This window comes from Gymnoscopelus microlampas, assembly GCF_963454915.1.
Source record: "Gymnoscopelus microlampas genome assembly, chromosome: 18".
In the NCBI taxonomy this organism is placed as follows: Eukaryota; Metazoa; Chordata; class Actinopteri; order Myctophiformes; family Myctophidae; genus Gymnoscopelus; species Gymnoscopelus microlampas.
The window spans coordinates 26,486,852-26,514,399 of record NC_139955.1 but is presented as its reverse complement, the minus strand read 5'-3'; the positions used below and the strand labels follow the sequence as shown (position 1 = coordinate 26,514,399).

Here is a 27,548-nt window from a genome sequence, read left to right as displayed (position 1 = left end):
AGATAAAAAACACACCAGGATCATGTTTATGGGTCCTAGACCTAGATAAAAATAGGGGTTTCATGCAAAATCGGCGAAATGTCCCTTTAACTAAAACAGATTTTAAACCAAGGGACCCGGCTGTACAACAATTTATAAATTCGCCTTCAGCCATAGTGCTCTTGATCTCTTTCTCACACACTTGTTTGTGCAAGTGACGGATAATGTATAAGACTAGCAGTTAGAAAATAACTACATACGTTAAGCCACAGAAACACATGAATCCTGAATTTGTGTCAGTGAAAATGACATCCCATTGTATATTCTACTACTGGCATTTATACTATGCTGCCATATAACAGTGTTTATACTGTAAGAGTGAGAGAGACGAGCGAGGGACAGATAGAGAGAAGACGAGAGAGAGGGAAAGAGTTTTCCTCTTCCCCTCTCTGTAACCCCAGAGAAATGGGCTTTAAATGGAATTTCCTCTGGCAAAGAACCAGGAACAACTCTGATTTTGACAACTTACACAGACACATGCGCGTATGCAAACTCTCGCTCAAACACACACACACACACACACACACACACACACAGAGACTGCTTTCTATCATAACATCCTCTACACAGGCACACTACCAGATGAGATGAGTACATGGTGTGAGAATTCATAAAGCATATACAGTACATTTTTACAAGACTGAAAGGATGACAGAGTGGATTTACTGAAGACATTGTTTAATGGTTTTGTGTAGCGAACAGAATGAACAACTATGTGGATTATTCAGTATACATACCAGCGCTCTTTCCAACAAACAACAAAAAAAGAAATACTCTCCATTGACATACATTAAAAATGTATCAACCATAAAAATTCACATAGAAAAGAATCTCTTAAAAAACAAAAGAAAAACAAATGAATCAGAACAGAAGGAATGAATTGTTTTGAAAAAAGAAAAGAAAACATCCAGTGATGTTTTGATATCTTCTTTATGAACCTCTCCTCAATGTTAAACAAATGTCATCATTTCAATACAGGTTTCAAAGAGTCACATGGCATCGCGTCCATCTATCAACGGGTGAAATGCCACACAAAAGGTTGACACAACATTGCTGTTGAGTTTCTGGCTATAGTTGAGCCACAACCTGACAGTGTAAATGTTTTTTTTTGAGTCTCAGGAAGAAATTCGGCTTGTTTGCTTGTGCTTGACTTGACTTACAGTACAGCAGGCAGGGTGACCTGAAGGATGTGGTAGCACCGCTAAGGTTGGATATCAATTACTTACACTTACAGTATTAGGTAACTACTATTATCAAAAGTTGGCTCTGGCAATTCACATGGCAGCCATTTTGCTCTTACGTCATACTCGGGTATGACATAAGAGAAAAGGGGTGAAATGCTTTGATGAGAGGGATGACTCAGACTGCGGGAGGATTGAAAGATGAGAGAATGAATGAGTGGACAGTGGAACAAAGCAGGGTGTTTTTCCTTTCACTTTTCAAGTGCCTTTGAGCTAACTGGTGGATGTACAGTATTGTGTCTATATAGGAATAAATATGAAAGAGGATCCTGTTGGATTTTAAGCTGGGACATCATGGCAACGTTGTGATGGCTACTTGAATACAAAAAGCAAGGCCAGGCATTCGACAAGTGCTAACTATGTTCAGCTAAACGCACACACACACGCATATGGAGAAATGCAAGCACGAACATAGACGTGTGTCTGCAGTTTTTGGGCAGGTTTCCAGTGTGCAGTACATCCCGAGCAGGAAGAAAACAGTGCTGTTTATGAAATCTAGCATTTATGACAGTACAGTAATTACAGATGGCTGCACATACTGTACGTGCATGTGCACAGAGACGTGCGCACCAACAGACACAAGCAAAAAGCTGCTCACACTAACTAAATATACCCAGCTGACTTCATTCAAACAGACAGACATCCTAACCACACAAACACAGGCATGCAAACTTTTCTCCGGCTGGGAACTGGTATGGAAACACACATCCAAGAATAATTATAAGTTGGTTCTAATGACTCATCAGTGGGAGATTATTGACCTTATTACTGCCTTTCACCTAATCTTTTCTCTATAGTGGATTCTAAGATCAGAAGAGAAGACAAGAAGAACGGGTACAGTCCAGTGCCCCTTTGTCGATGTATAGCCGGAATAATGTGGTAGGTGCCTATTGAGAACAAGTGTAAAATAAGTGGTATTTTATACCACAAATAGCACATCTACAAGCTCACAATGCGTCACAACGCAACGGCTATTTTCGCCAAAGATATTTAGTGTAGGGGGGAAAGGGAGGGGGCCAATAGGTGACTCCGATCAATGAAGTATATAAGGGTTTAAGTGGTTAAACGACAACTAACTAAATTATCAATATGCACCTGGGAGCATACAATCCCTTCTCGGTGAGTAAAACATTCACTGGAATGACCACCATGTGATGATAACTGCTGGTGAAAATGGGTTTGATTGGTCCACACACCAGCCAAAGGCTAAATATAAATGGGCAGAACAAGGGCTGAAATGACAAGACTGCATCCATATTGATTGGCACTTCTTTCTTAACATACATGTAAAACATTAACATTAACATACAGTATATCAGACAAAAGCAATAATGCAAAAATGATTCACAGGTTTTGAACAAAAACCCTGCAAAAAAGAATGAAAGAAGCAAGTGTAAAGTGGTCTCGGCCTGGGACGTCGAGAAGACTTCATGTTATTACTGCATCATGGTATGTCCAGTTTCAAATAAACACCCAATCACAAGAAGATTAGGAATCACTGTACCTGTGCAGAACAAAAACAAAAAAACAAACAGACAGATCCCTCCTGAGTAAGTCTTTGGATTCTCCCAATATAACAGACATTGATATAGAAAGAGAGAGAGAAAGAGAAAAAACAGAGATGTGCAGTGAGCGTTTTAAGTTTCTATGGCAGTTGCAAAGGTCCGATAGCAAGTTTAGTGGCCAAAGAGAGAGGCCAGCCCTCATCCACTGCCCCTCCCACCGTCCGTCCCCAAAATACATACAGTATAGTCCTTCCAGTCCGGTGGTCCCTTTTGATAAGGAGGGGGCGGAGCAACACACGCCACTTTTCATTTAAGCTGATATTTGAGTGAACAGAAACACGTTACCTCTGGACACTGATCTCAGAGCAGATTCATAGTATTGGCGAAGGAATGGATCTGGATGAGACATGGCTGACCCCAGATCTGTGCTCAAAGGCAACCGTCTTCTTTCAGAGTGTCTAACTGGACCGAGACAGTGCGTCCTCCAATAAGTCCTCCAATGATCCCGCACCTTCTAGTTTCGGCTCCTCCTCTATTTTCATCTTCTTCTTGGGTGTTTTGCTGGATGGGACGGCGTCCTCCTGCATCAACTCTTTGGCCAGGATGTTGGTCACTGCATGACCAGCTCGTCGGTGGTTGGCTGAGACAGAGAGAGAGGGGGGGGCATAAACTCAATTAATGGTCACATTCATGTCAAATACCCAGATCCAGATATGCCAGTGCATGCCTTGAGGTGACATATCTGTAACTGAAGCGCATGCAACACAGCCATTGTTGTCAGTCAGCGATAGATGCCCTCACTGCAAACACTGTAAACACAGTTCAATCAACTGAAATGCAGTCTGTATGAACACACAAAAACCACAGCATTCGACAGATGACACACACACATGCGTGAGCATGTGTCTTGCAGGACATTTACATGAAAAGAGACGTATGGATGGATGGAAGCACGGAAAATGAATTGCTGTGTATGTATGTGTGTATATCATAGTGCAACATCCTTACTGCTCATGTCAGATAAGACCTACTTTTACGTGATCCTGATTGGGGGGTGGGGGAGTAGGAGTGGAAGGAGAAAAAGAAGAGGATGAGAGAGACAGAATGGGGAGAGAGAGAGAGAGAGAGAGAGAGAGAGAGAGAGAGAGAGAGAGAGAGAGAGAGAGAGAGAGAGAGAGAGAGAGAGAGAGACAGGCTACTAAACCATAGGGAGTGACAAAGGGGTGAGATGCTTTGATGAGAGGGATGACTCATATTGTGGGAGGATTGAAAGATGGGAGGGTGAATGAGGAAGAGGGGAACATGGATAGAGACTCAGAGAGAGAGAGAGAGAGAGAGAGATGGAAATGGAAATAGAATAAGTGTGACAGATTGTGCCCTGAGGATGCAGTGTTGTTTTTATTCTTTTACCTGCTTAGTCTGTGAATTCCTCTGTACACCCCCACATACACCAGCAGCTCTCTCTCCCCCCCACCCAACCCTTTGCCGCTCTATATTTTCCTGCATGGGAGGACAGCTGTGCGGCAGCGGCCATTTTGAATTATATAGGTCAGTGGGAGATTGTGTTGTGTGCTTGGGGTTGTTGTGGTGTGAGAACATATATACAGTATATACAGTACATATGTTTAGAACTCTTCAAGCGAGACAACAAACATGTGACAAGAGCACAGTACACATGTGTTAAAAGACACGTGCAGACACGTGCACACACACTTGCAGTAATATATCAAGTTCCTGTTCAGCTGCAAAACGAAGGTAGTTAGACCCTGCTGTACGTCATGATGTAAACAGGAGGACCACACATGCAAATGATCCATGGATATACAAACACTGCACTCACACACATGGTTCTGATGGAAATTAACACAACACAATAAACACACAGGCAGTTGCATGTGCACGAATGCTCGTGCATACGCACACACATCTTTACCGGGCAGGTCTCCAGGATTAGCTCTGACAAAGACACGATTGAGTCTGGGGAGGAAGAGCAGGAGAGAGAGAGTGAAAGAAAGAGAAGGAGGAAGAGAACGGTTAGGCATCCTGTTAACACTTGACTTCTTTAGACCCGAGTCTCAGCTGGCCTGATCAACACAGACAGTTGGGGTATCACATTATCACCACACACACTTCCTCTCCATGTCTACCCCAGCTCCACTTTCATCTTCCTTCGAGTCCCTCCATCAACTCACTAATTAGATATTATGCAAATGACCTCGATAGACAGATAACCCTGTGCTATACAGAGACTTGTCCCAAAAAACCAGCCCACGTCTGTCAACGTAGATCCTCTCTCTCCGTCTCACTGTCAGGAGAGAAGACAGAATGGTGTAGGAGAATGGAGGGATAAGAGTCAATAAGTGACCGTCAAACCATCAGGGGGGAGAGATAAATTAGTGAAAGCTACCTTTAGGTAGGTTTACCTTCCATTCTGTTATAGTTTCATAAAACTGAAAGTGCTGGAAGTGCTTCAAATATTGTGATGGATAGCTCAGAAGAAGAATGGTCATCCCTTAACAGAAGATTTGTCATTGTATGGATGCAATGTTTTATTCGAATAATGTACTAAGACAAAAAGCGAGGTACCCCTTTCATGCACCATATTGATGAGGACAGATCACAGCATATTCTCTGCCTGTTGGTATGCAACTAGAATGGCACTGACTCGGGAAAAGCAGACATCACACTCCTGGAATGCAGTGTTTTCAATATTGAGTCTACATGGACCGCATTGCAGATTATCCTCAATGTTGAAAAGCGACGCTGAAGGGGTACCCAGTGCGTTGACCCTGACACAGAGGGGTCCTCGTGACCAAGCATCATGTTATCATGTTATCATAGTAACGTGTTATCATGGTAACATCATGTGATGAGTGCGAATGTGTTGCACAATTATGACATAAGAAAAGCTGGTCGCCACCGTGTGAACTGAAAACTAAGACACTGTAGCTTTTTAGACTGAAAAATCAAGGGAAAATGATGTGTTTGATACCGTCAGTGTCAGCAACACGCTCTCACGGGACCTAGCAAGAATGATCACAAACTGTAGTCGTCACGCATGGTGACTACACCCACTTAGGAGACCGTTCATACCATTGGCAAGGCTTTGAATGCAGTATCTTCACCATTATGGATCTTTCATATGGTACGTTAAGCCATACAGGGTAGTGTCCTAACAGCAAAACAAACAAATGGCCCTGCCTTAGTCATGTACTAAGACTAGAACTGCGGTAAATTATTATCGCTTTCCAGCATTTCAGTAGTGAAATGCTGGAAAGTACTCTCTGGATAGTAAAAGCTCAAAGATGACCCTGGCACCAAGGGGCCAAATTCATTCACCTGAATCTTTGCAAGAAAATCCTCCCCTGAAAATGAGCACATGGCCATGCCTCTGACTCAGTTTGAGTTTTCCACCGGCTGAATACCCCCCTGAGAGATGGAACATGGTGCCCACAACAAAGCCTGTGTTTAGCTCTGTTTACTGGTGGGCGTGAGACTGAGTGGAGAGGAAAACAGAACAAAAACATTGTAGTGAAAGGATCACCTGTAACAAATTACACTGCAGGGGACTCCGTAATGACTGGCTGATGAGGAACAAATCTCTTTGTTGTCTAATATACAGTATGTCTGCAGCCCTTTTATGTGAGTGTGAGAAAGAGAGGGGGAGAGATCGAAGTCTGTGAGATACAGACATATTAAAAAATACATTTTCGATTATTCAGTATACATGACAAAGTGACATTAAAGGTAATTAAAATGCCTAATATTAACTAAACCTAATTAATTTAACCCATGTCTAAATAACTCACACTAATAGTGTGAGTTAACATTAACTAAACATAATTAATTCAAACAATGCCTAATCTTAACTATGCCCCTGACCAATGAGTCTGGGTGTGCTTTTTGACAAAAGCAGGTGCAAAAATAAAAAAATAACAACATCACGTGTCCTAAAACATGATGGGTACATGAATAGGCATGCTAAATGACCTCAGCCATCTTTCTGCACTTCCCATTAACTGTCCTATTCACCAGCGCACCAGTGGCATGCTAGCTGGAGCAGTGACCGAATAACATGATGGTGTGTTTCTAGATGCATACACTGTGATGGGTCTCCATCAAAGTGTCTCCAGTTTATCAGGGGCTCAGATCGCCCTCTTCAGGCCACAGTAGGCAATACAATGCTGCTTCTCAGTGTAGCTGTCACTGTGGGAATGGGTGACGTCATTTAGAACCTCTGCAAATAGCAACAGGTGACAGCTGGACTAAATGATTGTGTGTTTGTGGGAGTATGTTGGAGTATACTATATATCCGAGAGTATACTCTATTATAATTTATGTGTGAGTATGCGTGCCATGATGTATTTTGGTAAAGTATCTGATTGGTATATGTATATGGTTGTGGTCCTTTGTTGTGCCAGGGTGCATTTGTGAAGTCATTGCCCTTTTAGAAATGCTTTGATTGGTGTGTCTCTCATCGAACTCTATAGTGTGTATTCGTCTGTGTGTATGTGTGTCAATGACTGCTGTGTGGGCACAACTGGTTCCTTTTCTGTTTTTCTTAAAGAGCAGGCTGTCTGCAGAGCCAGCGTGTGCCTCTATTGTTGCTGGTCCTTTATCTCATTTTGTCTGTTGTGATTGGTACTTCGTCAACCAGCCTCCGTTACGATTGGTCGGTTTTGGGCAGGGTCCTGACCTGGCAGATGGTTCTATAGAGGGTGTTTAGATACTTATGTCATTCCTTCACACAACACACTTTCATTGCATCAAATACACTTAAGAACACCTGCATGTGCGCACACGCACAAAAGCGCCATGTGTCTGTAACAGTGGTCAAGGATGTGTGTAGGCCTTGTATTGATATGTGTGGGGTGTGAAAATAAGTGTGTGTGATAACATTTGAAAAGGCATGCGAGGCTGTCTTCACGTATGTGCAAGAGTATGTATTGGTATGCAAACATGCATGCCGTGTCTTTGTGTTGGCAGGCGAGCATCTGGCGTGTGTGCTGGTGGTGTGTTTTAGAATGTGTCTGTGTGGGGACACACACGCATAAAAGGAGAAACCCAGACAGACGGAGGGGTAGGCAGCTGTGGTCCCTGCATGCCCTCTTTCCAAACACACAGACACACACACACACACACACACACACACACAGGGTAGGGGGTCAGAGGTGAGGCCATGCATCTCCTCAGCCTCGTGGCTCTCCATTCAGTCAGATGGCTGTGACACAATGAGCATGACAACAACTTCAATAGGGCCCCAAACACCCCTTTAACTCCTAGTGTGACGTATGCAGACTCTACAGCTGTGAAGGGAGGAACAGGAGGGAAGGGGAATGAATCGATAAAGACTGAATGGTTCAAAGGTTCTGAAATGCGTAAAAAAAAAAGGTTATAAATACACTACTGCTTGTAGATCTGATTTAAAAAAAAAATCTTATGGAAATAGGAAAAATAGTTAACATCTGGAATATTTTTTAAACGTTTTAACGGCACAAATATTGTATGGGGGTCCCTGGCATCAAATATTTTCAGTTCCAAGGCCAAATACCATCTATACTATAATATCTCTGCTGTCAGACCAAAGTATTAACTTTTCAGGAAATGAAAAAAAAAACCATGTTTTTAGAACAACACAATACTGCCTCATCAAAGTTGGTATGGTGACTTTATACATAGTCAGATACTTGAATTTGTCCCTATATTATCATCACTTTACCCAAATACAGCTCAAGTAGTTAGGAAGTTTTTGACCATTGGAGATGGAGTTTTTTTCCATCAGACTTCCTCATTCTAATCAATGATGGAAAAAAAAATCTCCAAAGTTGGAGTTAGGTGGTTTGACCGACAGTTTGAGGATCTAATGGAGTTGGATTTTTCATCATTGGTTCAATATTTGCTAACCTACACACAGACGTAAAGGGTGTTCAATAGCACTGATTTATATAAAAGAAGTTGAAAAATGGAAATAGCTGGTTTCTGCCCGACAGCGACAATATCCATTTTGGGGGGTGGTGGGGGTTGGGGGGGTCTTTGACATGAAAATATATGAGAACCACTGCTGTGCACGCACGTGCACACACACACACAAAACTTTCTGTCTCGTCTTTATACCGTTATGTTCAAATATATATTTTTAAACAAAAGGATGGGTCTGAAACTTTCATTGATGAATGATGTCACAGACACCAGACTCACTACTTTAACAGGACACTGACAAATGTTCAGGTGACGTACTATATAGAGACCATTAGAAACTGTTTATCAAAGTGCAAATTGAGGCACACACGTACAGTACTGTAGATTTCATGTCGCTCAGGTCTACAAGTGACATCTCTGTAAACAATGGCTATGGAGGCAAGACTACTTTATGGAAGGGTATTTTACAAGGCAAACTATAATTTTGGTTATATTTTGTTTAAAACATTTTCCTTTTCCAACACTCCAATCTATGGGGCAACTTAAGAACTTGCTCTGAGTTGACTATAGAATATGTGTATTCACCGCTAGGCTTTCTGAAATTTTCCCACTCTGACTCATTTTACAGAGAACTGCTAACAGCTTGGGGTGAAAAGCTTTGCTGAGCTCACTTTTCAAGATGAAACACAATACTTTATAAAACCATGATTTATCTTTGTCATGTCTGTGCTTCACTTGAGACAACTGAAGACACCTACTGGCTTCAGTTACAAGAAAACTAAACAAAAAATGCATGTCCCCCCCACAAAAGACATGCATGTTAGGAGCATGTCCTTGATCAAAGGCACTTGCCTTAAGCTATGTTCACACTGGCACCCCGAATCAGATTTGAATAACATTCCTTAGCCTTGTTCATAGTGCATAAAACCAATCTGGCTCTAATCTGGATAGGAAATCAGTCTGAACAAGGCCTCAGAGACAGAGCTGGTAACTGGGCTCCAGAGAACAGCTGCCCCAACTCCTAGTAGCTAGGATGATTAAATGCAGGGGACAATTCTGTGTGTAAATAAACTGTAAGCTTGCTTTTGTTAGTTATATAGTTATATAGTTTCTTCTTTTTTTCCTCATTATTGTAAACATTTTTATGCTCAATGTTAAGCGGGCCGACAACCTTGGATACATAGGCCTTTATTTATTCATTCCGTGAGGGAAATCCTGTCACTAGCGTCAAGAAACGTATCTCTGGGGTCTAAAGGGTATTCAGGGGGAGTGGCAGCCTGATGGCACAGAACTAGGGCAAGGGGGGTTAGGGTTGGTCAAATTGAAAATCTAATTTACCATGCAAGCTATTTTAACAGCTCAGCAACCATGTCGTGAAGTTGTGTATCACATAATCTAATCATGACTGTTAAATCTACTGAAAGTACTGAAAAGAGATGACAAAACAACACACACCCAAACACATGCACACAAAACATAGTTAGTTCCACAGCCTTCATTTGTATAAGAAGCTTTTAACTGATGGAAGAACTAAAACAGAGTTTACTTCAATCTGGAAGTAGTCTAGGAATATGCTTGTTTTATCTTTAACATACATGAGGGGACATAAATGCAGTATAATGTTAATGTGTGGATGTGTAGGATTTATAAATGTAAATACAAAAAATAATAATGTGACGCAAATTGAGATTGACTTGACTGACTCATGTTTTTCATTAAGTGCCCTGTCTATGTGTTTACTGTTGTATTGTTGTTTTTTTTTGTTCTCTTTTCTTTGATATGTTGAATGTTATATGTATGCAGTGGGGCTCTAACTCCAAGACAAATTTCTCTCTCGAGAGACAAAATAAAATGAACCTTGAACCTTGAACCTTGTGGGTGCATGATACATTAAAGAGGAGACAATAATAACAAAACCCATATATGTTAAACAGATGGGATGTTTTCATATTCAGTATATCAGTAGAACTGGAGCCAGGATGTACCTCCTACAACTCTGCTAAAATAAGACATCTGACTTATCCAACCAGTCAAACACACAAAACACTTGTATAAAGTTGTGCAAGGGGTGTGTGTGTGTGTGTGTGTGTGTGTGTGTGTGTGTGTGTGTGTGTGTGTGTGTGTGTGTGTGTGTGTGTGTGTGTGTGTGTGTGTGTGTGTGTGTGTGTGTGTGTGTGTAGACTCTTACTGCCCACAAACACTGTGTGGGTTCAGGGCTTAGGGCCCTGCCTAGCTGTAAGGCACCATGTGGTTAACTGGGAAAACTGCAGCCTTTGAATGTCGGCGTGGAAAAATGAGCTCCTAACAAAGCTGTGATGGCTGAAAAAAACCACAGCGAGGCTTCACACCCTCCACATTAGACATGGAAAAGCACATAGTGGCGCAACAGGATATGGAAAAGACAAGATGGATGAGAGAGAGAGAGAGAGAGAGAGAGGAGGCAGGAAACAGACATGTGCTACATACACACACACTTATATTTTCCTTCTCTGTCTCTCTCACTGCCACAGTGAATTTTGCCGAAGCGCGCGTGCACAGCCAGACACTTCCTGTTGGGGAGCGTGAGGTGGTGTAACAGTTTTTGGGGGGTGACAGGCTGAGCCCCTGAGTGGGCCCCACTCTGCCTCCTACTCAGCTCTTTCCTGACTCCCTCTCACCCCCTGCCCCCTCCACTACAAATAAGCACACACACACACCCACAGTTTGGTGGGGAGGATATTTGTTTTTTAATCTGTCTCTGGAGAATGCCAGGAGAGTGAATCAGAGGACCCCAGGATCACACCTCCTAGTTGACCCTGTGTTTTACTGCCTAGCTTATGCTATGCTATCAAGCCATGCACACACGCATGTAGGAGGAGGAGGACGAGGAGGAGGAGGAGGTGGGGATTCATTCGCTGAGCACAACGTGACAATGTGGGAGGGGATTAGGAACATGAGAACGAAAGCTAGAAAAAAAAGAAGAAAGAAATATATAAAAGACAATGAAAGAGGGAAGGAAGAAAACAAAAAACCTGAATGCAAGCAAGCAAGAAAACAAAGAGAGAGAAAATAGACAAAACAAGAAAGGGTGGGAAAACGGAGGTAAAGGAGTGTGCAGGAAAGCAGTGCAGCTCCTCTCGAGCTGTGAGCTATTCCAAACATTCCACTCTACAGCAGCGTTTCACATCTGGATCCCATTGAAAGAGGGATTGGGTTACACGCCATCTCCCCCAGTCTCTCTTATGTGTGAATACTCACCACGCACAAATAGATTCTCTCTCTCTCTCCCCCTAAAGTCTCCCCACTCTGTCCTGGTATCAGGTAATGGACATCAAACCTGTTTTCCCCTTCACACGTTTCCTGGTACAAGGACTCATGTTACTCGGGTACTACAAGGCCCTGCATGTGTTGGGTATATGAGCTTACCAGTAAAGCGTGCTAGCCTGTAAAGCTACTACATGCGTAAGATGAGTCTATAGTAAGTCAACCTAACTGGATCGGGCAGTGGGCCAGGGCAGCGGAGGAAAGCAGCTAACCAGATTACAGGCCTGCCTCTAGCCCTCTACAGGCTTACAGACTGAATGACATGGCTGATGGAAAATCAATACAAACCACAGACACACACACACACATATACTGTATGTAAGTATGTACTAGCATATCGTCGCTTTCGGGCGCAAACTTTATATATCCAAAACCGCTACTTTGCAGGAGAAGGAAAAAATAAACTCTGTTCCCATGGATCCAATGTAGTCATTATCTAGTCTTAAGCTCTTGGTTAAATATGTATAAAGCCCACAGACAGACTGGCATCCCTATTTTGATCATTGTAGGTGAACATTTTCAAAAATATCAAAAATAGCCGATCTACAAGCTCACAGCACATCACATCATGATGCATTTTGAGGTTGTAGATCAGCTGTTTTCACTACTTTAGCATGACACAGTCAAGCACTATTTACTTGTGTAATGTTCGGTAATATGGGCATATTTTCCCCCGTACAATATCTTGTGGAAGATTTACATGGGTTGTTGAGTCAAAGACTTCTACAAATATGGACGTTTACTGCATGACATGATGTACAATGCATTCTGAGTGACATTAATCACCCAGGACAGATGTTTCGCAAAAGCATCTTAACAAAAAGCATGTGGAACAAAGGGCACAACTCTCTTGTTCATGTGGAAACCCGAACCCTTTCAACACATATTTCACCCAGTCCAACTGAACGCCAGCGTCTGAACACACACATCCATCTCACCGTCCATCTAAACCAGTGGATTTCAAGCCAGGCAAGTCAAAATCTACAGGCTCACCTGTATTCACAGCCAAATTAGGCGAACTACAAGCTCACAACGCGCCCCAACATTACGCATTGTGAGCTTCTAGATCTGCTATTTTCAGTATTTCTGAAAATATGTGAAAAACAAAAATAAATATGCGTGGTTATCACAAAATCACAAGGCACACCTGGTCTGGTCCACACAGTTTGGGAACCACTGATCTACACAGACTTGGATTCACTCTGTACCTTGGAAACTCTAATTGCCCATAATATCTTACAGCCCAAACCCCACCCACGCAGTTGCTTCTATTCTCTGTCTCTCGGCCAGTGCCCACCCACCCCACTTTGTTGTGCCAGGCAGTACTGGAATGGACATGTGCCCTGTCTGGGGCAATGCCAGAACCAGTACCACACCCTGTCCCCTCTGTGCCACGCAACAGATGGAACAGACGCAGAGACACGCAAACAAATCTGTTGTGTGGTGAGAGAGAGGGAGGAAAGAGAGAGAGAGAGAGAGGAGAGAGAGAGAGAGAGAGAGAGAGAGAAGAGAGAGAGAGGAGAGAGAGAGAGAGAGAGAGAGAGAGAGAGAGAGGAGAGAGAGCGATGTAACAAATGTGTCCATGTACTACATGTACTACATGTGCTTCAGTACCTTCTGTATACCATATGTGTGAAAGAAAAACATAAATCTATGACTGAGGTAATAAGCAGACAGGCATGTCAGATGGAAATGTGTGCATGTTTCATGAAGCTGTGTCTCTCTGTTGATGTCTGTGTGTACAGTATGTGAGAGAGAGAGAGAGAGAGATCGAGCGAGAGAGAAAGAAAGAGAGAATGCGAGAGAGCACGTGTCTGTACTGTACCTGCTTGCCGTGGTCCTCTCTTCCTCCTAAAGGCCTGCGCCAGACTGCAGTGCCTCCAAGAGGCCATCCATGATACCAGTTTCATCACCCTCTGTAAAGAGGACACCACAGCAGCAGTTAATATCAATATTAAAGCACAAACACATGCACACATACACAAGCATACACACACACACACACACACACACACTTACTTTCGCTCCCCTTCCTGCTTCACAGCTATACTACTATTACAAACATTTTAATTTCCCTTCCTAACGACATGGTAACAACCAATCACTCCCACATGTTGGTAGACACCATCACTGTCGTTCATTTCAGTACAACAAGTATGTATAATATATAATAGTATTACATTATACACACTTTTGAGAGGTCATGGCCGACCCCGGATTGATTGGTAACCACAACATGCACATACACAGAGGGGTGGTCACCTGTCACATGGCCACAGAGGCCCATTAGCTACTGCACATTAACCCAAATGGGCAGTGACCCACTTCAGCTACTGCCATAGCCGGGGGGAGGGGCGGAGCGCAACACACGCACACATCCATTAAGATAACCTCTGTGATGCACAAATACAGCCCTCATAAGTACACCCACGTCAGAGACACACCCACACAAAACAACAACACAAAAAGGCTACAAGCTTAGCAGTCCATGTGGCACAGTGGAAAAAGACTTGTGTTTGTTAACAGTAGAGTGTGTGTGTGTGTGTGTGTGTGTGTGTCTTTTGTTTATGTCTGGTTCACCCCCATTCAATCACAGTGTCTGTAAAGACTGGTGCCTGTAGAGAATGGCAGGAGCTAAACCAAAGGTGGGTATTCAGTGGCATTCCCAGTGTGTGTGTGTGTGTGTGTTGTGTGTGTGTGTGGTGTGTGTGTGGTGTGGTGATTGTTTTGCGGGGATCGAGTACCACAGGGCTCAGGCAGATGGCTTTAATTATTCTACTTTGAACCTGGAGATGGAGGAGAGGGAGAGGGGGTTCAGGAAACAGGGTGCATGGACCGAGGTTAAAGGTTTATGTCTTCACCTCCCCCTGGCACCAACCACGCACATGCACACACATGCACACACACATGCACACATGCATAAGCACACACTCTAATCCTGCTGTAAGCCTTGTGGCAGATGGCTTGTGGTCTCGCCTGTCACGTCAGAGAAAGTCACGCGCACACACACACACACACACACACACAACACACACACACACACACACACACACACACACACACACACACACACACACACACACACACACACACACACACACAGTGGTGGCCAAGTGTTTCACAGCTCACATGCACCGCTCAATGGCCACACCCAAGAACTGCACAAATAGAACATGACCGAGTTTTGCGGCCTGCGTTCTGCTCTCCCTGAAGGGAGACACATCTGGCACATTTCCACTCAGCATTTTATACTAATCACATGGCTGGCTTAAACCTCTGGCATGCACTCACAGACACGGCAAATACACACAAACCTATTTGTGAAAATGTATTGGAGGCACAAGACCCGTTTGTTTGTGCTCATTGTTGACCTAATAAACAGCCAGCGAAAGAAAAGCCTCTCTCACAGTGAGAGTGTTTCCTGTGGCCCATGGGTTTCTAACACACTACACACTTTGTGCGATGTTTACAGCTGCCTGGGTAGCTTTGTGGCACACTAGGTCATAAATATAGCACTGAATTTGTCCTCTTTCATCACAAGACAGTAAGACGACATTTAAACTGTCGAGCATGAGTAATAGGCTATAAGAAATATATATAATATATATATATATATATATATATATATATATATATATATATATATATATATATATATATATATATGAGATGGGGTTAAATTTACTTCTTGGCACCAGTGCTATTTATGGTAATTCGCTATTGTTAAATCAAGCCATGCTTCCATGCATGTTGTTATCTAGTTCACGGTGCCACAGACTATCAACATGTAATCAATATCAAAGTGGGTGACAGAACTGGTGGTCAAGGTCATTATTGATCACAGCATGGTGTGGCAGGCAAAAGACAGGCAGGCAGACATACACACACACACGCCTATAAAACAAAGTGTAGCGAGGCAGGGAGCACGGACATACTAATGAATCCGTCATAAAATGACGGATTAATTAGTGTAATAGCATTACAGCTTCATCTCCTAAAGATGTCTCTTTAGATCAACTCTACCAAGACACACACACACACAGATGCCCTGGAAGGCAGGCACATGCATGCGCGCACACACACACACACACACACACACACACACACACACACACACACACACACACACACGCACGCACACGCACACACTTGGGCGCGCCCCGTACACACACACACACACACACACACACAAAGCAGAGTGGAGTCTTGTGTAGAGCAACAGCACCCCTGATGGCTGTTCACACGATGAAAGATAGGGCTGCATAGCGCAGGAAAACAAAGGCAGAAAAAACAGTGGAACAAACACAAGAGAGAAAGGAGTGGATTGAAAGAATGACTCCCACAGACGCCATTCTATCACATATCATATATTATTTTTCCTCTCTCCTTTCCCGGTAACACGTCAGAGACAATGTTCATTTCGATGAATTGAGTACAAAGTACCCCAATGGAAACAAGCCATAGTGCTTTCTTGGGTTTAAAATCCTCTTAATGGACCTTGTATTGAACTGTACTTCCCTGTCCTTGTGTTTAAAAACGGTTAATAAAGTATTCAATCAATCAAACATGGAGAAAGCAGCGGTGTCACCATGCTGACCCCCCCCCCCCCCCCCTCATCACACACACACCCCCGCTTCTGGGAGGCAATCACATCACTGCTAATCCCTCCGGCAACATCTGTTGCCCTACTCTCCTTTTGCCTCCTCTCCCTTCCCACCCCTCCCCACACGCACAAAGATTCCAAATGTGGAGTAACGGCACTCCTAGTGGCCGTTCCCAGACTCACAGTCCTGTGGGTGTGATTATTGCACACGCAGCCCTCAGCACGCACACACAACGCACGCGGCCTCTAGTGCAGGCAGTACTGACACCTAGCTGCAATAACAAGGAAGTATTTCCCAACGTGTCATGTGATGGACATGTCAGGACGAAACATTCTCTTCACCAAACAGTGAAGTTGAACGAGGGATTGCAGAGAGACAGTGAAATCTGGAGGGCAGGCAGCCAACCACACACACACACACACACACACACACACACACACACACACACACACACACACACACACACACACACTCTATCAGACACACTGCTGTCCTATACTTCCCTCATACCTCCTTCCAAACTCCAAAAAACATGGTCTGAAAGTAACCCTAACCTGAAATATTAGATTATTTAGGATGAAGAAAAACAGCCTAAATTTCTTGTAGTGGTTATTAACAGCATCACATGTTGAGTAAATGTGGTATAACTGAGGCTCCGTTGTGTGTCTATGTGTGTGTCTGTGTAGTAAATGTGGTATAACTGAGGCTCCATTGTGTGTGTGTGTGTGTGTGTGTGTGTGTGTGTGTGTGTGTGTGTGTGTGTGTGTGTGTGTGTGTGTGTGTGTGTGTATGTGTATGTGTGGGAATGGCAGGGCCATGAACTACAAACACAGACTGACCTTCCAGGGTTCAAAAACTCTGGGATACTGTCTGTTTGCATCTGTGTGTGTGTGTGTGTGTGTGTGTGTGTGTGTGTGTGTGTGTGTGTGTGTGTGTGTTGTGTGTGTGTGTGTGTGTGTGTGTGTGTGTGTGTGTGTGTGTGTGTGTGTGTGTGTGTGCGTGAGAAAGAATGAGTAAGAGAGATTAAAGCATGACAGAAATGGTATGTGTTGGAGAAGAGTGTGAGAAAGGAAAAGAAAGACAGATAAAGAAAGAGAGAGAAAATATGAGTCTGTGAAAGAAGCGCGGCTGAATGGAGCCATTGTTTAACAGCCAGTGAAATCTGAAGGTCTACTGTATAAGCAAATACACAACAAAGACCAGGTGTGTGTGTGTGCTTTGCGTATGATGGGTGTATTTAAATAAGGGTGTGTGTGTTGAATAGCTCCGGGCTACGAGGTCAGGCAAATCTACCACCTGTATGTAAATGATCTTCACCGGTCCAACACACGCACGCAGAGCTTTGAGGCGATATTGTGTTCCCCATGAACATGCCTATAGTCTCTGACCATGAAATTTGACTACCAGCATTCTATTCCATACTTTGAACCCCCAGAGACTCAGCACTATTCACTAGTGTGGTCCGAGTGAATGCTGTGGGCCTTTAAGGGCCCTTTAATAGAATGACAGACCGCAGAGGGGAGAAGAGAGAGAGAGAGAGAGAGAGAGAGAGAGAGAGAGAGAGCGAGAGAGAGAGAGAGAGAGAGAGAGAGAGAGAGAGAGAGAGAGAGAGAGAGAGAGAGAGAGAGAGAGAGAGAGAGATGAATGGAACAAGAAACTAAAAAGAAAACAAAGGGAAAAGAGGGGGAAAGGGGAGAGAAGAGAAGCCAGCTGGAACATGGGTATGAGGAGAGAAGCCAGAATGACTTTTCTTTTTATAAAGAAGTTAACAAAAACACACACGCACACACACACACACACACACACACACACACACACACACACACACACACACACACACACACACACACACACACACACACACACACACACACACACACACACACACACACACACACACAGACACACAATTTGTAAAGTGAGAGGACCTGAAAAAGGTTTCAAAATACACACAAACACAGTCAAAGAAACACACAAATGCACAGCATATTGGAACTCAGCAGAGTGGAATAGTGATGACTGTGGAGCTGTGGAGTCCCAGGAGAGTCTAAATGGAGCCAGAGTAGAGGAATGTATTAAACTAGGTCAGAAAGAGAGAGAGAAACAGAAAAACAGAGCGAGAGAGAGACAGTGTGCACTGATGATGAGAGAGAGAGAGAGAGAGAGAGAGAGACAGACAGACAGACAGACACAGAGATAAAGTGTGCATATGATGAAGCATGTATGTGAGCCTGAAAGGTTTGAGATTGTGTGTGTGTGTGTGTGTGTGTGTGTGTGTGTGTGTGTGTGTGTGTGTGTGTGTGTGTGTGTGTGTATTAAACAGGATCAAAAGCTGCTATCCCAGACGGTTTTCATTGTAATGGCGTCTTGTACGACATGATAAAGCGATTTACTCTGTCTCCTTCCGTCCTCTCTCACAACAGCAAATCCTCTGTTCACAAGAGTAAAAAGGGCTCTATCCTCTCGCTCTCTTTCTCTCTCTCTTTCTCTCTCTCTCTCTCTCTCTCGCGCTTTATAATTGTCATTCTGTCGTTTCGCAAGGTCATCAACATTCGATTAACTTTGGTCTGTGAGTGGAGACAGTCTGTTCTTTTTACACACAAACACACATGCACACGCATGCACACACCCACATGCACGCACACAGCTTCCATAGAAGCGTGGACTCTGAGTGCCCCCAACTGGCATAAGAGAGAAATGCACAATGAAAGCAGACATGCATCTCTCTCTCCCACATACACGCATGCACACACAAATCGGCATCCAGGCAGCCAGCATGACCTGCGTTGATGTCGAGGAGCTGACTCTTCTTGAGTTTCTCCTCCTTCTCCTTCTCAGCCTTCTCTCTGGCCAGCTTGGCTCTCTTGATCTTCTCCTCAGACTCCCTTCTCTTCTGATTCTCCTTCACCGCTTGCTGGAGGGACACACAGGAAGCAGGATGTCAGACTGTGTATGTGTGCTTGCCTAGAATGCGTGAGCATTTGGGGTTCAAATCCCAAATTCATATTCATATCAGAAGATTATGAACCACAGTTAGTTTCCATCCTCGTATTGCAATCGGCTGATTCTAATGAGTGTCACTAACTATCCCTTGATAACAGCACTCCCAATGCATCGACGCTGTTTATCTTACCTGTGTCTTAGCTGCTGTTAGTGACAAAGTCATTTTAGTTTTCTTTGCTTTCTAATACATAAATATGTATAATGTAACTGTGGTATAATTGCAATAATACACAGAAGGTTGTTATACCCTGCAATACTGGCCTCATGTCTATGCCCACAACACACTCTTACAGTATATCTCATGGTATAGCACTTCCTATCATATCATGTATTGCTAACTCTAAGTATACAGCCACACAGTTAAATTGAGCTACAATAAGGGCTTACATATATAAAGGACTTCATAGGATTTCGGGGAAAAAACACGTCCATGCATTCCGTTGTCTCGACTACTGTAGCAGTGTTTTTATAGGTGTCCCTAATACATTGCTTGTCCTTACTAATACCTGTCTGTCAAGAGTAGATTTAAAAAATATTGCTATTGGTCTAACAAAGCACTGAATGTTTTAGAGCCCAAATATTCATTTCTGTGCTACACCATGAACCATCCAGACCTCTCATGTCATCTGGGACAGGTCACCTTTATGTCTCCAGAAGAAAAAATAAATGTGGAGAAGCAGTGTTCAGTTTTCATATACCACATATCTGGAATAAGCTACCAGAAAACAGCAGATCTGCTAAAACCCTAAATTCTTTTAAATCAAAGCTGAAATCTTCGTTTGCTGTGGCCTTTTACTAAGGCTTCTGATTCTTGTGCTGCACAGTAACGTTTCACACTCGCAGTATAAACTAATACATGAGGGTACATTTTTACAATCTTTGAGTCAACCCAACACTCACGATTTAGCTGAGTAAAGAGACTGAGTTGTATGATGATTGGCGTGCGTGTGTGTGTGCGTGTGCGTGTGTGTTTGTGAGAGAAAGAAACACACTTCAAAAGCCAAAAACGCGATGGTCGTTATCCATGTTAACTGGTTGAACAAGTTGTCAGCTGGGGAAGCCCTGCCAATAATCACACTCATAGTTGACATATAAACGCACAATAACATCTGCGGTTGCCGACATCCAGTATTGTGTCAATATGAACAGGTGCACACACTCCCCCCCTCCTTATCTTAGTTTGACTCTAGAATGTATGTCTAGAATCTCTATTTCTCTCACAACAAATGTTCTTAATTTTTGCATTTCTAACAAATTAGTGTGAAGAGAGGGGTTAAAAATTGCTCAGCAATACAACTCTCCCGATGAGTATGAGTTGATGATGGCATACAATTTAAAGGTAGGGTAAGTGATATTTTTTGGTAAAAAAAGTTTTCTTGTTAAAAAGGTTAAAGTACTATATTCTGATAGTAATCATTGCTACTGACTCTTTGTTCGGTCACAGGAGTCTCTCCAGATCTTTAGTAAACTTAATAAAGTACATTTTCAGGTAGGTGACAACATTTAAGCCAATCAGGAGAGAGTATTGAAAATGCATTTTCTGTTTTATTAAAGAGCTAGAGAGACATGGAGACTCCTTTTACTGAACAAACACTCTATAGCAATGAGTACTAACATAATATAGAGCTATTTAACACTTATTTTAACCAAATTAAATCACTTACCCTCCCTATAACCAATTACAAAAAGGAAAATTATAAATGCACTTTGACCTTTTATACCACCACCAAATGTTTTTGGTTCTTTTTTTCTCTCCTTGATTTCACTTTTAACTAGCAGTCCTAATCTGGGGCGAAATCTTTGTGAAAATGGTTGATCTACAAGCTCAAGAGATTTGGTGTAGAGGTAAAAAAGGACCAGACCAAGTATAGAGCCCTGAGCGACCCCGGTAAACTAAGTATATAGGGTTTAAGTAGCTAAATGCCTTTTGATATCTTTTGAGAATCAGTGCTTTTGTGTAAGAAATGTGTAGAAAATGTGAAATTGACTTTTCAAACACAGTCAGCAAAAACACACACTCACACACACACACACACACACACACACACACACACACACACACACACACAACGCACAAACTGACCTGGAACATGTTCTTGAAGGTGTTGAGGTCTCCATAGAACTCCTCAACAGAGATCTTCCGTGGGTCAAAGACAAAATAATCTCCCAGGTCATTATACTGCTTCTCCATGTTCTTATGCATCAAGTCCAGCTTCTCGTACTGCTCACGGGCACTGCCTACAAAGCTGTGAGGAACCACGGCTAAGGAACACAGAACTCACTCACACACCACTACTGGTAAGGGGTCTACTAGACCACTTACTTACCACTGTCTACTAGGAAGAAACCTTAAAATACACACTTAAAATGATTTAATACTTTGTACACAGTGTACAAATGCAACCAAATGTACTGATAAGGATCCATTTGGTTACCTTTGTGCACTCACAGAGTTGCAATGGATAAATTAACACTGAGGATTTCACTCTGTATATTCAATATGTCAGGCAGGATATGGACATCTTCTCCACAAACAGGTCCCTGTCACTCTGCGGAGGAGGGAAGGTTTCCAGGTCTTTCTCCAAGTTCTTGATCTGACTTCCCATCTGGTCCAGGTTCTTCTGAAGAACCTCCGCCGACACTGCAGGAGGCATGAGAGAAATGTCAACGGTCAGCCACCAATCGAGACATGATACTTATATCAAAGGTCTTTATTAAAATGAAATAAAAGTATTGTGTCTTCCCTAGGGTAGATTACTTTATTGCATTCACCCTGCACAGTGGTTCTCAAATATGTTCATGTCAAGGACCCCCAATTTGTGTTTGCCCGCGGGCCCCCCATCTGAAAAGATTTTGGCCAGGGACACCATGAGAAGATCTGTGTTAATATGTTTTATTAATTATTCAAAAACCTTCTGAATTTTTCTAACATTTTCAAAGATTTTCAAAAATAGGCGATCTACGAGCTTGTAGATCTGCTATTTTTTAATAGCCTTAGTACAAAATAGGGTTACGGTGGTTAAGCTGATTTTGATTCTATATTAACTTATTTTGCTGGGGACCCCCTGGAACCCCTTCAAGGATCCTCGGTCCCCACTTTGAGAACCACTAACCCAGCAGATGGTTAGCTCAGATGACACTCGGTGGGGAGCTGTTAGGTGTTAAGTGTCGTGCTAAGGGACATTTGGACGTGTAGATGGACGAGCCAAGGGTCGAACCGGAGACCTTCTGATTACCAGACAGGCTCTCTACCCACTCATCTACGCCTGCCCCCTCAATTAACCCATTAAAACCGGGAACGAATCTGTGTAACCACTTTAACCATTATTTTATACTTTGGCTATTCAAAAATAGAAGATATACAAGCTCATAGCGCGGCACTGAGTGCCGCACTATGAGCTTGTAGATCTGCTATTTTTTTTAATCATGAAAATGTGAGCAAATCCTTGAATATATATTTTCTAAAGCAAACATTTTTAACTCAAATCTTTGCTTCTGGGGGGGGGGTCCCTGGAACAACATATTTTGAGATGGGGGTCCGCAGCCAAATACAAATTATTTTGGGGGCCCTTGACATGAACAAGTTTGAGAACCACTGATTATAGCAACATAAGTCTTCTAAAACCTGTTACGATTTAGAAGACATTTGTAGAATCCCCAGGTGCAAAGATTTGAGTTACAAATGTTCACTTTAAAAAATATATATTCAAAGATTTGCAAAACATTTCATGATTTTTCAAAAAATAGCAGATCTACAAGCTCATAGCGTGGCACTCTGCATATCTGCTATTTTTGAATAGCCAAAGTATAAGATAATAGTTAAAGTGGTTAAAATCTAAAATGACACAGATGCTTTCCCGGTCTTAATTTGTTAATTAATTCAATAAACTGTAAGGGAATGATAAGCGCACGAGAAGAGGAGATAAGGATTAATCATAAGAGACAGTACAGTACAGTACTCTGTACTGTGTGTGTGTGTGTGTGTGTGTGTGTGTGTGTGTGTGTGTGTGTGTGTGTGTGTGTGTGTGTGTGTGTGTGTGTGACACACATGTCATATTCCAAGATATTGTGTTACATTTGAAATAGCCTGCCCCTTTGGATTTGTATAGGAACACTTGTTTTACATCCAAACTTATGAAATATCAGCCTTTGGTGCAACGTAATATGGCCTTGGGATATAACTGTCAATGTGTCAACTTATTGTCCTTGTGTTTGGGAGTCTGGGCCACGTTCACAAACGTGTGCTCTGTGGCCTGCAATTGGGAGGATTGCAAAAGACCAATGCGAAAAAGTTGGCCAAATACTGTTCTGTCTCAACTATCATTGAGATAGTAGCTAAGGGGACAAATTTCTGTTTAGTAGTATCTGTCATCAATGTGTTAACTTTTTTTCCTCTGTGTGTTAATAAGCTTGTGCAGCAGTTGTATCTGGCTTGACCGTAATGTAACCTTCTTCTGATCAGTGTTTGGATCTATCATGTATTGCGCTTTTTGTGCAGATCCATACAAAATAATTCAAATATGTGTGTGTGTGTTTAACCAATGAAACCCTAAACTTAGTTGACCGGACTCTCAAGATATAAGCCCTAGACCCCCTCCTATTTTCACTCTACACGGGTTTCACTCTGAAATGAAAAAGAAAACAGCTGATCTGCAAGCTTACAATGCGTCACGTTGAGATGCGTTGTGAGCTTGTAGATCTTCTATTTTCACAGAACGTTAGCCCCATAATACGGATACTAGGGTTCAAGTGGTTAAATTCATCTGATGAACCTCTACATCTACATCTAAAATGTGATTCAGATAGCATGTTATGTAGACAGATGCCAGGTCATTGTTGACCTGACATCCTTATAGTGTGTATAGTTTCAAAGTACATATTATATATTTTTTGGATATTCTACTGTTAGACTGATGATAGGTTCTTGGTTTACCTATGATCCTAGATGACTATTTCTATGCATTTGACGTATTACCTTGTGTCCTTGCTTACTGTAAATCGCTCTGGATGAACCCATTAAGACCTGGAACTGTGTCATTTTTAGATTTGAGCTAAAAAGCATTATTTTACACTTTGGGCTATTCAAAAATAGCAGATATACAAGCTCATAGCGCGGCACCGAGTGCCGCGCTACGAGCTTGTAGATCTGCTATTTTTGAAAAATCGTGAAAATGTGTGCAAATCTTTGAATATATATATTTTAAAAGCGAACATTTTTAACTCAAATCGTTGCTTCTGGGGGTCCCTGGAACAAAATATTCTGATGGGGGTCCGCGGCCAAATACATATCATTTTGGGGGTCCTTGACATGAAAAAGATTGAGCACCACTGATATAGAAACATAGGTTTTTCAGAAAACTGTTGGGATTTAGGAGACATGTAGAATCGGCTTCAGGTCTCAATGGGTTAAGGCTAAATGCCTAAACTGTAAATTGTAAATGAACCGTGTGAGTTCAACAGTGGGACCAGGTGGATGAAGGAGGTCAGATGTCCTGCGTACGTACCTCTGCTGGCCTTCTCCACGTGGACCAGCTCGTCAGGGAAGCCCATCACTTCAGGGTACTGCTCCTGACACACATCAGCCAGGAAGTGGAGCAGTGTCTGCTTCTGGTCAGCTGACTTGGTGTCACGCAGCTGATTGGATGGATGGGTGGTTGTTTTGGGAGGGAAGGAAGGAAGAGGGGGGGGGGGGTCCAAAATGAGTTAGTAAGTTAACTTGGGGTGAGTGTGTGTTTGTTTGTTTGTGTGTATGTCCAAGGTTGAGTGCTTTGTTGTGAAAGGCAGCGATTCAGTTTCCTCTGCAATGTCCTACAATGTAAAATGAGCCAAAAAAGCCATTGTTATCACACAAGCAGGGCCGGATTAGCACTATGTGGTGCCCCAGGGCGACCTCAAATTGAAGTGCCCCCCGCGCGCCGAAATCGTGCACTCGTGCGAAAAATTGGCGGATTTTGTTAGTTTCTTTTCAGTTTTTGGTTACTTTATTTCAGTTTTAGGGTTATGTTAAGGCTATGCTATTTCATTCTTATTTAAAAAAAAAAAAAAAAGGGGGGGGGGGGGGGGGGGTTTCGGTGCCCCCATTGGCTGGTGCCCCAGGGCACTCGCCCCCAACGGCCTATGGGTAATCCGGCCCTGCACACAAGCAGTCATTTGTCTAATCGTGTAATATATTTCTCTTGCCGTTTCAGATTGTTATGTCAGCATGCCTACACCATACATTAGATTATAAAGTACAAAGCCTTGCTGTGAGAGTCAGGACTCGTGTGGTGTAACCATTTTTGTACATTTGGCTTGTCCTCGCACTAACACTTCTGACACGGTGGTGACCTCAAAGGCCTTTGGCACGGAGAGGGAGCCACAAACGTGTTTTAGAGGGAGCCTTCCGTGTCCCGACACGCCGCATGAGTACACGTTACCTTGCAGAGGTAGGATATGGTGAACCCGAAGGCCTTGGCGTTGCGGGAGCCAGCATTCATGTAGTTTCCCACCAGCAGGATGATCTCCAGCAGCTGGGAGAAGTTCTGGCTCTTCCTCAGCTCCTCGCAGGCCGCGGTCACAGACACCACGTCTGGCTTGAGGTTGTTCAGCTGCTCCTCGAACTGCAGCTTGAACAGGATGGCCTGGAGGCGGGGCTTCAGACGCTTTACACTGGACATCTGGCCGGGAAGAGAAAAAGACAGCAGGGTGAGGTGATACACGTTTACACTGGACATCTGGGCAGAATGCGAGGCACAGTCCTGGCATGTGATGAAATGAACCCATTGAGACCTGAAGCCGATTCTACATGTCTCCGAAATCTCAACAGTATTCTGAAAAACCTATGTTTCTATATCAGTGGTGCTCAATCTTTTTCATGTCAAGGACCCCCAAAATGATATGTATTTGGCTGCGGACCCCCATCAAAATATTTTGTTCCAGGGACCCCCCAGAAGCAAAGATTTGAGTTAAAAATGTTCGCTGTAAAAATATATATATTCAAAGATTTGCACACATTTTCACGATTTTTCAAAAATAGCAGATCTACAAGCTCGTAGCGCGGCACTCGGTGCCGCGCTATGAGCTTGTATATCTGCTATTTTTGAATAGCCCAAAGTGTAAAATAATGCTTTTTAGCTCAAATCTAAAAATGACACAGTTCCAGGTCTTAATGGGTTAAACACTTTCAACCTGCCGTCTCCCTTTGGTGCATGTCATAGGCATCTTTTTCTTTTGTAGTGAAAATAGCGGATCAGATCTACAAGCTCACAACGGGTCACATTGCGATGCAATGTAAGCTTGTAGGTCAGCTATTTGACTTTGAGAACCACTGTCATAGAAGGTTTGTGTTCTCCACAGTCGAACAAGGTATCCTGTGTTTAACTGTGACCCGTTTCATTTTTTCTTTCCATGTCTAATAGACTGACGACGGCACAAATCCGTCTCACTATCTTCACATTTCTTACGCCTCATTTCACTACACATTGATTTTTCGGCACATGTTCCAGTCTGTTATTTTCCAAGCCAGCTGGTAAATCACTCTAGACAAGATAACTTTCTTTGTGTGTGCGCACGTACTCACCACCACTCCAAACTGTTCTGCCTCAGCAAGGTCATCATATTCGTCCTTCATCTCCGCCAGTACACTCAGCTGTTCCTGTTCCGGTAGCTGTTTGATCATGTTCTGCAAAAAGCAACAATGCAATACAAAATAAATGACACACAGGAACTGATGAATGTCTGACAGGGCTGATAAAATTACCACTGCAACCAGTTAGCTCATAAGAAAATGTCCCACTGCAAAGGGAGGACATGTACATTTTCATCCATGAATAAATGAATTACTGACTAATGCAGAGCATTACGGTTTTACTATAATAGACAGTACTACTGCAACTATTATTGTGTAAGAGATTTGGGTGGTTTAGAATATAACGGGTTGTAATTTAAAGAATGGT

At 42.9% G+C, this 27,548-nt stretch overlaps 1 protein-coding gene across 1 annotated transcript in view; it reads right to left on the bottom strand.

The window, feature by feature from the left end:
• Positions 1-700: 700 nt before the first annotated feature.
• LOC311033978 (protein diaphanous homolog 1-like) overlaps positions 701-27,548 on the bottom strand; it is a gene marked incomplete at its 5' end in the record, with an annotated part of 41,384 nt that continues 14,536 nt past the window's right edge. The window contains 8 exons of the mRNA XM_084041716.1: positions 701-3,425; positions 13,833-13,923; positions 19,393-19,525; positions 21,698-21,863; positions 22,132-22,255; positions 25,119-25,248; positions 26,031-26,270; positions 27,173-27,274. Of these exons, the coding sequence (XP_083897842.1) occupies positions 13,859-13,923; positions 19,393-19,525; positions 21,698-21,863; positions 22,132-22,255; positions 25,119-25,248; positions 26,031-26,270; positions 27,173-27,274 (960 nt within the window). The 3' untranslated portion in view covers positions 701-3,425; positions 13,833-13,858. The remainder of the gene's footprint in view (positions 3,426-13,832; positions 13,924-19,392; positions 19,526-21,697; positions 21,864-22,131; positions 22,256-25,118; positions 25,249-26,030; positions 26,271-27,172; positions 27,275-27,548) is intronic.